The sequence below is a fragment of the Nicotiana tomentosiformis genome, chromosome 9 (genome assembly GCF_000390325.3).
Source record: "Nicotiana tomentosiformis chromosome 9, ASM39032v3, whole genome shotgun sequence".
Classification (NCBI taxonomy): domain Eukaryota; kingdom Viridiplantae; phylum Streptophyta; class Magnoliopsida; order Solanales; family Solanaceae; genus Nicotiana; species Nicotiana tomentosiformis.
This window is the reverse complement of record NC_090820.1, coordinates 75,426,250-75,438,661: the sequence shown is the minus strand read 5'-3', so window position 1 is coordinate 75,438,661 and position 12,412 is coordinate 75,426,250. Positions and strand designations below refer to the sequence as shown.

Sequence of the window (12,412 nt, the reverse complement as noted above, 5' to 3'; positions counted from 1 at the left end):
AAAATCCTTAGGTTCCACATCCTAAATATTTAAACCCACTAGAACCATCCTTGAGAATTGAAAGTACTATCATTTTTTCATTTTATGACTAAGTAGTTGAATAGTTTACCAAGTAGTCGACTAGAAATTGATACGAGGTAAATAGTAAAGACAACATGTAAACTATAGAAAGTAAATGACACCGATATTTTTATGCTGGTTTAGATTCAATGTGAATCCTAGTCCAGCCCCTATGGGTTGCAAGAGGGTTCTCTCTTAAAGGATCCTTGAAAGCTTTCGTATAAGTGTGTTGATGTTATCAAGTATACCAACTGCTTTTTAATCCTAAATACACTAGCTATATTTTGATATAATGCCTCATATTTCTATCTTTCTTCTCTCTACTAGTTACACAGTAAAACTAACTCAAACTACAATGCTTGCTTAAACTAGAACAAAGAGCTTGAGGTTGGTTCGACCAAAGTATATCTCTTTTCTTTGTTTTCTGACTATAAATACAACTCGAGGGATCTTCTTTGATTCTTGATTTTGGCGGATCTTGAGAGATTGCAAACCCAAAAGAGTTGATCCTTGGAATGAATCTTGAATGATGATTCCTTCCAAGAATAAGTGTGGAGCGTCCATTAATTGGTTCGTTAATAAAGGACTTGATATCTTTCCCTCTACGAGCGGATCTTTATTACAATAAGCGACCGTTAATTAATCCTTTGTAGATGAAATTTGACAGCCTTCCTTCAATGAGTGGATCTTTGTTTCAATGAGCGGATCTTCAGTGGCTTGATTGATATTTCTAGCGGATTCTTAGCATTCTTGATCTCCCCTTATTTTTGTCTTTCCATTCTCATCATCCTTTGCATAGTTTGGCAGATTCTTGGAAATCTTACTTTTCCTTTTCTTTGCTTCTAGAGTGTACCTGCAATTAGAAATATATTATTTTTTTCATCATTAAAACTTGGATCTAACAATCACTCCCTTTTTGATGATGAAAAAATAACAAAGGTTGCACCAATTTACTTCCCTGTCCATATTAGTCAACTTACTTTCTATTGTAGTCGACTAGGTAGCTTCGCCCGTATGGGCGTGTTCTTAAAATTTGACTCTCCCTCAACTGGGCAACCAAACAAAAAGCTGCACTTACTTGCATTTTATTTCTCCCCCTTTGGCATTAACATAAAATATTATACTAGCAGTAATAAGTCAAACCAAGTAGTAGTTAATTAGTTAAGCATAGAAGAGGAGGAGTAATTGCTTTAGCAGGACAACCCCATGACTGGATAGCCAGTCCAAAGAGCAAACAAAAATTGTCTTAACTATTCAACAAACAACGAATTAAATGACGCAGAAAATATGTGAGTGTTGCAGATGGCCTCCTTGAGACGTTCAAAGCTAGCATTCATTGTGACCGGTATGCCATCAATCCTGTCATGAACTTCCTTGAAGGTTTTCACTACGTTCTCTACTGTCTTGAGGATTTTGACTTGTATATTGGATACAATAGAACTTGTCTCCTTTGATATATTATGAATATCTCTAATTATAAGTAGAGATTAGAAGTTCCTTTATGATGGACAACTTGTCATCAATGGCAGTCATCTTTTCCACAAGATCAGGGTCACAAACACTGGGATGGGAAACAAAGGACTTGTCTATGGAGCCAGTCGGGGCAATTTTGGCTTCTCCATATTGATCTTTACCTAAGTACCCTTCACAACAAGATATCCCATGCTGGAAAAAGGCTCTAGAGTTGTAGGACTTGGTGACAGTGACATAAGGATAGTTGGAAAGGGATATGATGTGGGCTTTGAGAAGGTGGGTGATGACCATACCATAGGGAAGATTTGTGGGATCATCGACACTCTCAATCATGAAATTGATGACCCAGGAAGACAATTTAACTTTATGCTTGGTCAAGAGACAACAAACCAGAAAGGTATCCCATTGGGAAAAGGTTGCGGATGATCCTGTATGGGGAAGAAGAGTGGTTGCCACAATATGTGCGAGGACTCGGGTTTCAAAACATACATCACTGGGGACTAATTGACTAGGAAAGGAATCGGTGGATGACTCAACTATACACCATTTTTCTTGGTCAAAAGAGATTTCAAAATCTTCAGGCCAAGTATTTTTGAACAACATTGAGAGCCCAGAACACTTGCACTAAAAGATGGAATCAAATGAGGCACAGTCTAGAATGATACACTCACCAAGAACAAATGATTCTAATTTGTCAGATTTTGGGGAGCGAAGATTGGCATAGAGCATTTTAACAAGGGATTCATATACTATTGGAAGAGGCAGAGAAAGAATATATTTCCAACCTTAAAAATCAAAGAGTTCCTTTACCTTGCAGTTTAAGCTTTCCATGCTGCTCAAATCAATAACCCTGCCATCGTCTATGGGTTTTCCCTTGAATGAGATGAAGGCGTCTCTGTTCGGAGTATCCCAGAAGTTGATGTTAGAGTCCAGAGAGCTTGAGATATCTTCCTCGGTCTTCTTTGGAGTGAGCGACTCATGATTGTCTTCCATAGGGTGCTTATCTAGGGCTTTGTTATTCAGACTACGCGCATCATCGGAGAGTTCTTCTTGTGAAGAAGCAAACTCCTCTGAGTGATTTGACCCTAAATTGACTGGCTTCAGTGGTTATGATGAAGGTTTTGTTTTGGAGCGAGTTCTCTTTCGAGTGGAGGCAGAAGGATTTTTGAATTGTTTTGCCATTTATGAGTTAAGGAGAAATGGTTAGGCACGATAGAAACAATGTGAGAGAGTAAGGATGAAGAAGGAGACTAAAAAGAGTGAGTTTGATGGTTGAGTACGGAAAAGGAAAAGGCGTCAGTGAATGGTCAGGATGATTGATTTTCATTCTGAAGAATAGTGAAAAGGTGTGGAAAAGGGAAAATCCTAAGGCGCATCACAAATGGTAATTACACACATAAGGAAATAAACAAAAGATGTGGTAGTAAAATATAATTAATAACACATAAGTCCTAATTTTTGGTACTAAGTGAAATAATGCAAAGTGAGTCTCGTAAAGCACAAAATCTGTCTTCAAGTAGGTGTTTTGTAAAAATGTCCGCGAATTGATCATTAGGACTAACAAACATTAATTCTATATCTCCCTTAAGAACTTGATCTCTAATAAAATGATGTTTGATATCTATATGTTTATCCCTAAAATGATACACATGGATCTTTGAAAGAAATATAACACTAGAATTATCACAAAATATTTGAATAGGTTTAAAAGATAATTCATAGTCACTCAGCTAATGAGACATCCAAAGAAGTTGAGCAAAACATTTTCTGATGGCGATATATTCTGTCTCAGTTGTGGACAAAGCCACCGATCCTTATTTTTTGCTATTCCAAGAAATTAATGATTTTCCCAGCAAATGACATGTCACACTAGTGCTTTTCCTGTCTTCTTTGTTGCCTGCAAGATCAACATCTGAAAATACTTCAAGTTTAAAATTGTTTTAATGTGGATACCATAGTACATAGGAAGTAATTCCGATAAAATAATTATTCGCTTTACTACAGTTAAATGAGACTCCTTAGGAGCTGACTGGAACCTGGCACATTTGCACACACTGAACATGATATCTGGTCGACTAGCAGTTAGGAGTAGCAGTGATCCAATCATTCCGTGATACTTTGTTTCGTCCACTGATTTTCTTTTCTCATCATTATCAAGAGTGGTTGATGTACTCATAGGTGTTCCAAGTGCTTTAGCATTGCTAGTACCGATTTTTTAAATCAATTCCTTAATGTACTTCGCCTGACAAATGAATGTGCCATTTTCTGATTATTGAATTTGTAGTTCAAGAAAGAATGTGAGTTCCCCCATCATGCTCATTTCGAACTCACTTTGCATGAGATTTGAGAAATCTACAAGACAGAGTTAGTATTGGTAAATATACTATCATCAATATAGACTTGAATAACGAGATTACTTGCAGATGATATTTTGATAAATAATGTAGTATTTATCTTACCTCTATCCATGATCTGTTAGATAAGAGCTCAACTTCTCATACCAGGCTCGAGGGGCTTGTTTGAGTCCATAGAGGGCTTTAGTCAACTTATACACATGGTAAGAAAGTTGTGAGTTTTCAAAACCAGGAGGTAGTTTTACATATACCTCCTTGTCAATAAAACCGGTAAAAATCACTTTTGACATCCATTTGAAATAATTTAAAACCTTTAAATGAAGCATATGTGAGTAATATATGAAATGATTCAAACCGAGCTACCAAAGTGAATGTTTCATCATAGTCGACTCCTTCCTGCTGTGAGTAACCTTGAGAAACCAGCCTAGCTTTATTTCTAACCACTTTTCTATCTTCATTCAACTTGTTTCTGAATACCCATTTGGTTCCAATAATTGCAGTATTTGCTGGCTCAGGTACCAATTTCCATACTTTATTTTTATCAAACCGATCAAGTTCATCCTGCATAGCTTGTAACCAGCTGGAGTCCTTCAAAGCTTTATCTACCTTCTTTGGTTCAGTTTGAGATATGAGTGCAATGTTAGCCTTTTTCTTGAGAGTTCTCCAATTTTTCATCTCATCATTTGGATTTGCTATGATGAACTTCTGAGGATACTCAGGTTCACTTCTACAATTATTTGGTCTTGTTTCAACTTGCTGAGTAGTCGACTCCTTCTGAGGTTTATCATGACTGCTGATAGGTTCATTAGTCGACTTTGGAGATCCATTGCTGCATTTAGTTGAATTCTTTCATTCATGAGATTCATTCGTCTTCTATACGTCTTGGTTAATATCTTCATCACATGCAAAGACTCCTTTCTTGGCCACAGGGTCATTATCATCTAAATTAACATAAACTGATTCCTCTGCACACAAGGTACGCTTATTATAAACTCTAAATGACTTGCAATCATTTGAATAGCCAAGAAATATATCTTCGTTGGTTCTTGGATCGAACTTACCAAGATTGTCCTTACCATTGTTATGAACGAAGCATTTGCTCCCGAAGGGATGAAAGTAGTCAATGTTTGGCCTTCTGCCCTTCCGTAGTTTGTATGGAGTTTTCTTCAAAATAGGTCTTATGAGACTTCTAGTAAGGATATGACATGTTGTGCTGGCTACCTCTGTCCAAAATGATTTGTTAGAGAATGCTCCAGTATCTTCGTTCTAGCCATGTCTTGTAGGGTTCTGTTTTTGTATTCAACCACTCCATTCTATTGAGGTGATATAGGAGCTGAGAAGTTGTGAGTGTATTCTTGTTCATTGTAAAATTATTCAAATGATCTACTCTCGAATTCTCCTCCATGTTCGCTTTGTATGGTTGAAATGAGATACCATTTTTCTCTTTCAATCCTTTTGCAAAATATCTCAAAATTCCGTAAGGCTTCATCTTTATGAGTTAAAAATATTACCCATGTAAAATGTGAGTGATTATCAACAATGACAAATGTATATCGTTTACCCCCAATGCTAGCAGTTTGAGTAGGGCCAAATAGATCCATCTGTAGTAATTATAGGCTTAGTTGTGGAGACAACATCTTTGGTTTTAAAGGAATTTCTAGTTTATTTTCCAAGTTGACATGCATCACATACATGATTCCTAGAAAAATTGAGTTCGAGAAGGCTAACGACTAAGTCATATCGAGAACGTTTTTCAATCAGGTGCATGCTTGCACAACCAAGTTTCTTATGCCAACGACAAGGATCATCAGATATAGATGCTAGACAAATATGATCATCTAAGCTTTCAATGCAGACTATAATGTAAACGTTTCCATACCTCTTTCCTGGTAGAATAATTTTACCTTACTAATCTTTGATAGCACAACCTATTTTCTTGAATTTGACTTCATACCCCGAGTCACGTAGTTGACTTATGCTCAGCAGGTTATAGTTGAGTCCATCCACAAGATAAACTTCTGTAATATCGCAGTTATTGTTGAATGGAACTGTATTAGTGTCAACTATTTTGCCTTTTGAATTATCACTGAAGTTGACATTTCCTCCATTTGATTTTGTAACTTCTTTGAATAGATTTTTGTCGCCCGTCATGTGACTGGAACACACACAGTCAAGATACTATTTTCCCATTTGACTTTTCCTACGGTGTTCATGAAGAATAAGATTATTGCCTTTAAGGTACCGAAGCTTGCTTAGGTCCTTTTTGGTTAGTTCTAGTAATATTAGGACTATTTTTCGGCTTCCAGATCTATCCCTTAACATTTGAGTTACGAAATCTACAAAAGGAATACTTATGACCAGTTCTGTTACAACAATGAAATATGGGAATGAGTTTTTCATTGGATCTACTGGTGCTGTCGTTACTAGTAGATCCATCTCCAACAGGTCTTTTTCCAATTGACTTATAAATCGACCGGTTAGACTTGACGGAGTTGTGACTGGTGGACTTGTGCATGGCATTTAGTTGCAATTGCAATTCCTGAACTTTTTCTTGAAGAACATCTCTTTCGATCACAGACTTCATGTTTAAGTTCCCAGTCTTTCTTCTCCATATTCAATCTCTTTAATTCATTTAGAATTTTTTGAGACTCTTTTTGGGTGAGATCAAGAATATCTTGTAATTCATTACATCTATCACATTCATAAGGTCTTACCTCGCTAGATTCGCCATGTGCCATGAAGCAGTTCTCTGTTGTTTCCTTGCTATCACCATCGGGTATGTCTTCATATGTCTAACAACCTGAGAACTTGTTCATATCATTTTCTAAAATAGTCATGAAACACAGATTAGCGATTCCTTCATGCTTTGAGATGTTTTCATCACTCCAACTTCCAAAATATTTGTTTTTGTGAATGCCTCTGGAGGCTTTTCTTTTGAGTTATGGGCATTGCGCTTGTATATGACCATATTTTCCACATTCAAAACATTTTCCATCGTTCTTCTCTTGTTCATTTTATTGTTTGGAGGTTCTTCTGGAGGACATTCTTATACCACAACAAGCATATTAATATCACAACATATTACAACTGGCACCTCAAGTGACTGATTACCACAACTTGCCAAAAGAATCAACACTAACAATATTTCCACAACAATAGCCCATGGCTCAACCACAATGTGTACAAGAGTCTCAACAATAGCAACTGAAAGTGAATAGCTCAACAAGAGTGGTATTTCAACAATTTACAACTTTGCCTCAATGTGATCACAACTTTTACAACTTCAACACCGAAACTCAACAATAAGATATTCCAAGAAATAACAAATTCAAGTAAGGTAACTAAACAATTGAATAATTAACAAAACAATAAGGAAACAATAACTTCAACTAAGCATGTAAGGGCAAATAACAAGTAAGAGATGGACAAGTATTAACAATGTTAAATAAAACATGTAAGGATAAGTTAATGATGAAATATAAAACATGTTATGACAATACGGTTGAAGGCATGAAAAGAAGCTAAATAGCCTAAACTGGTCAATTACCACATATAGACCGTGTATACACTCCTCACCTTGCGTACACAACTTTCACATACCATAATTAGCACAAAACAACACCAATCCTAAGGGCTAATTCCCCCCCCCCCCAACCATAAAGTTAGGCAAGATACTTACCTCAAACACGCTAACTCAATCCACTAGTAAGCCTTTTCCGCGAATATCCAATTCTAAACGGCTCGAATCTAGCAAAAATAACTTAATACAATAAATACAAACCATAGAAAACTATTCCAGATAATAAAGTTGAAATCTTAAAAGAAAAACAAAAAGTCAAAAGTTAGCTCCGGGCTCGCGTCTTGGAACCCAACCAAACTTACAAAATCTGAACACACATTCAATAACGAGTCCAACCATGCTAAAATTACTCAATTCGCACCTCAATTCGACCTTCAAATACTTAAAATATAGTCTATGATGAAGTTTTCACAAATTTTCCCCAATATTTTGCAACTCAAAACACTAATTAAATGGTAAAAAAGAATGATGGATTCATGTATAATAATCAAATCCTAGTTAAAATCACTTATCCCGATCAACTCCTTGAAAATATCTCTCAAAATCGCCCAAAACCGAGGTCTCTAACTCAAAAGATGAAGAATGGGAACAAACCCTAGATCTGCCCCCTTTAGCCCAGTGATTCCGCATCTGCGGACCAAGACCTGCTTTTGCGGTTTCGCACCTGCGAAAAATCCATCGCAGGTGCGGCTTCTCATTAAGCCAGAACTTTTTCGCTTCTGCGGTCATAAACCGCTTCTGGGGGCAGTAGCTCGCTTCAGCGACCCGGCTTTGCGGAATACTGACCGCATATCTGGTCCTTCCCTGTCCCATTCAATTCCTCTTTTGCGATGCCTCCCTCGCACCTGCGTGCCCGCACCTGTGGACAAGCCCACCGCAGGTGCGATGACACCAGACCTTCAGCAGCTTTAACAATTATCTATGTCCAAAAATGATCCCGATTTCAATCCGATTCACACCAGGGCCCCCCAGGACCCCGTCCGAATATACCAATAAGTCCAAAACATATTATGAACCTACTCAAGGCCTAAAATCACACCAAACAACATCGATTCTATGAATCGCAACCCAATCCAAACCTATTGAAACCATGAACATCCAACTTCCAAAACTAACCCCGATTCATACCAAACCAACTCTGATTAACCTCAAATTTTGCACACAAGTCATCAATGACACAATGGACCTATTCCAACTTTCAAAATCGGAATCCGACTAGGATATCAATAAAGTTAACTTTGGGTCAAACTTCTCAACCTTCCAAACCTTCAACTTTCTAATTCTAGGCAATTCAAGCGAAAACGACCTACGGACCTTCAAATAAATATCCGAGCGCGATACTACGTTCAAAATAACCATACGAAGCTATCGGAACCGTTAATATACCATTATGAAGTCGTCTACACAAAAATCAAACTCCGGTAAACTCTTTCAACTTTAGCTTACAACTTTGGGACTAAGTGTGCCATTTCACTCCGAAATTCACCCGAAACCAAACCAACCACCCGGAAAGTCACATAAACACAATATACATAGAGGAGACATTAAATAGGGGAACGGGGATAAAATACTCATAACGACCGGCCAGGTCGTTACATCAACATATAATCATAACGCTGTTCAAGTATGGCAAGTAAAGCTGAAATGCTTCAATTAACGGAGTTGAGGCTCCAAACTAGCATATATATATATATATATATTAGGTGTAGATTGTAGTTCCCATTAGTTCCTTTATTTTATTTCTTCATCGATTTTGCGACCTTTAGTGGTAGATTATATTTTGGTAATTTATTTTATTTTTGTTGCTTGTTTTTGGGATAGAGTTTGCGTAGTGACTCCTAGATTATAGTGGCTCTGGTGAATGATGGTAGTGTAAGGTCTTGTCCTCAGGGGTGTCAGCACGGGGGAGGGAGTGCAGGGGGTAAGAGGGTAAGAGGGCTAAGGGAGATACTAGGCTGAGAGTGGGGTCTTGGAACATAGGAACTTTGACTGGAAAATCTGTAGAGTTAGCGAAGATTCTCGAGAAAAGGAAGATTAGTATAGCTTGTGTACAAGAGACTAGGTGGGTAGGAGATAAGGCGTGGGATGTGGGCAGTTTCAAACTTTGGTATTATGGGAGGGTAGGGGCAGGAACGGGGTTGGTATCTTGGTTGATAAGGACCTCCGTAAACTAGTAGTGGAGGTTAGGAGGGTGAATGACAAGCTGATGACTATTAAGCTAGTTGTTGGAGGTTTTACTTTGAACATAATCAGTGCGTACGCACCCCAAGAAGGATTGGATGAGGAAGTCAAGAGGCGTTTCTAAGAGGATTTGGATGAGATGGTGCATGGTATCCCACATACCAAGAAGCTTTTCATAGGAGGAGATTTTAACGGCCACATTAGAGCGACGTCTGGGGGGGGTATGATGATATGCATGGTGGATTTGGTTTTGGAGATAGAAATAGAGGAGGAACATCTCTGCTGGACTTTGATAGAGCATTTGATTTGGTGATGGCAAACTCGAGTTTCCCGAAGAAGAGGGAGCACTTGGTCACCTTTCAGAGTTCGGTGCCCGAGACTCAGATTGATTATTTACTTTGTAGGAAGTCCGATAAAGGTCTTTGCACGGATTGTAAGGTCATCACGAGTGAGAACCTCTCGACCCTTCATATGCTCCTGTTCATGGACCTTGAGTTCACGAGGAAGAGGAGGAAGAGGGCGATGTATAACCAACATAAGATAAAGTGGGGAGCCTTGAATGAAGCTAAAGTGCAGGAGTTGGGGGTCAAGCTGGTGACTATGGGGGCTTGGAGGAGTATTGGGGACACAAGCGCGATGTGGACCACGACTGCGCAGTGCATTAGGGAAGCCGTGATAGAGGTATTAAGGGTCTCAAAGGGTTACTCTGGTGGTCATATGGGAGACTGGTGGTGGAATGGAGAGGTGCAAGGAAAAGTGGAAATCAAGAAAGCAGCATATCTGAAGCTAGTGGAAAGTGTAGATGAGGAGGAGAAGAGGGGGAATTGGGAGCATTAGTTGTCTAATAAAGAGGCAAAGCTAGAAGTTACGGCGCCAAGACTGTAGTTTTTAGTTGTTTGTATGAGGAACTCGAGGGCCGAGGTGGGGATAAAAGGTTGTTCAGGTTAGCCAAGGCGCGAGAAAGGAATGCGCATGACTTGGACCAAGTGAAGTGCATCAAGTATGAAGAAGGTAGAGTTTTGTTGAATGAGGGGCTTATCCATCGGAGATGGCATACCTACTTCCATAGTCTCTTGAACGAGGAGGGGGACAAGAGCATTGTACTGGGTGATTTGAAACTCTCCGAGAGTCGTTGTGACTTTAGGTATTTTAGGCGGATTATAATTGATAAAGTTGAAGGGGTTATGCATAAGATGAGTAGGGGAAAAGAGACCGGGCCGGATGAAATCCCGGTGGGGTTTTGGAAGAGTGCGGGGCAAGACAGGCTTGGAGTGGCTCACTAGGTTATTTAATATCATTTCTAGAACGAAGAAGATGCCCGAAGAGTGGAGGTGGAGCACAATGGTTCCTATATACAAGAACAAGGGTGATATCCAAAATTACAATAACTATCGGGGTATCAAGCTGCTTAGCCATACTATGAAAGTCTGGGAGAGCGTGGTATAACTAAGGGTGAGGAGGAGTGTATCTATTTCTGAGAACCAGTTTGGGTTTATGCTGGGGCGTTTGACTATAAAAGACATCCACATTTTTAGGAGATTGATGGATCAATATAGAGAGAGAAAAAAGGACTTGCATATGGTGTTCATCGACTTAGAAAAGACATATGATAAAGTTCTGAGGGAGGTTTTGTGGAGATATATGGAGGCTAGAGGTTTACCTATTGCCTACGTTAGGTTGATTAAGAACATGTATGATGGAGTAAAGACCCGAGTGAGGACGGTGGGTGGGGACTCAGACCATTTTTCGATTATGATGGGGTTGCATCAGGGGTCAGCACTCAGCCTTTTCTGTTTGCTCTGGTGATGGACGTACTGACGCGCAACATCCAAGGGGAGATGACATGGTGCATGCTATTTGCAGATGATATTGTATTGATTAACGAGATGCGAGATGGTGTGAACGCGCAATTAGAGGTATGGAGGCAGACCCTAGAATCTAAAGGTTTCTGGTTGAGCAGGACCAGGACAAAATATTTGGAGTGTAAGTTCAGTGGCGAGACTCAAGGAGGGGAAGGGGCGGTGATGCTGGACTCGCATGTCATCCCTAGTAGAGGGAGTTTTAAGTACCTTGGGTCTATTATTCAGGGGGATGGGGAGATTGGTGAAGATCTCACACCTCGTATTGGGGAGGGATGGATGAAATTGAGACTCACTTCTGGTGTTTTGTGTGACAAGAAGGTGCCACTGAAACTTAAGGGTAAGTTCTACAGAGTGGTGGTCAGACCAATGATGTTGTATGGGACTGAGTGTTGGCCAGTCAAGATTGCTCTATAGAAGATGAAAGTAGCAGAGATGAGGATGTTAAGATGGATGTGCGGGTACACCAGGTTACATAGGATCAGAAATGAGGTTATTCGCGACAACTTGGGTGTGGCCCCTATTGAGGACAAGATGCGAGAAGCACGACTTAGGTGGTTTGGTCATATGAGAAAGAAGAGCACAGACGCCTCAGTGAGGAGGTGTGAGAGGTTGAAATTGGAGGGCCTACGAAGAGATAGAGGTAGGCCAAATAAGAGGTGGTGAGAGGTGATTAGGCAAGACATGGCACAACTTCAGCTGACCGAGGACATGACCCTTGATAGGAAGGTATGGAGGTCGAGGATTAGGTTAGTAGAGTAGGTAGTCTAGAGTGTTCATAACAGTGGTATTGACATGCAGTCTCGCTTTCTGTTATTTGTAGGTTTTTATGATTAACCGTTGTTTTCTTTCATTGTTGATTACCTTACAGTCTTATCGTTTTTATTCTTCTTTTATATGGCTTT

At 39.3% G+C, this 12,412-nt stretch overlaps 2 protein-coding genes across 2 annotated transcripts; both read left to right on the top strand.

Annotated features, from left to right (window-relative positions):
• The first annotated feature begins 9,879 nt into the window (after positions 1–9,879).
• Positions 9,880–10,485, top strand: LOC138899008 (uncharacterized). Its single transcript, XM_070185120.1, has one exon. It carries the CDS (start codon positions 9,880–9,882, stop codon positions 10,483–10,485), a length of 606 nt encoding a protein of 201 aa, XP_070041221.1.
• Positions 10,486–11,453: 968 nt separating this feature from the next.
• Positions 11,454–11,924, top strand: LOC138899007 (uncharacterized). The gene has a single exon (XM_070185119.1). It carries the CDS (start codon positions 11,454–11,456, stop codon positions 11,922–11,924), a length of 471 nt encoding a protein of 156 aa, XP_070041220.1.
• Positions 11,925–12,412: the final 488 nt, after the last annotated feature.

Bases quoted from the DNA above. Each gene is read 5' to 3' on its own strand.
- LOC138899008 (XM_070185120.1), top strand. From the start codon at position 9,880: ATGCATGGTGGATTTGGTTTTGGAGATAGAAATAGAGGAGGAACATCT.
- LOC138899007 (XM_070185119.1), top strand. From the start codon at position 11,454: ATGGACGTACTGACGCGCAACATCCAAGGGGAGATGACATGGTGCATG.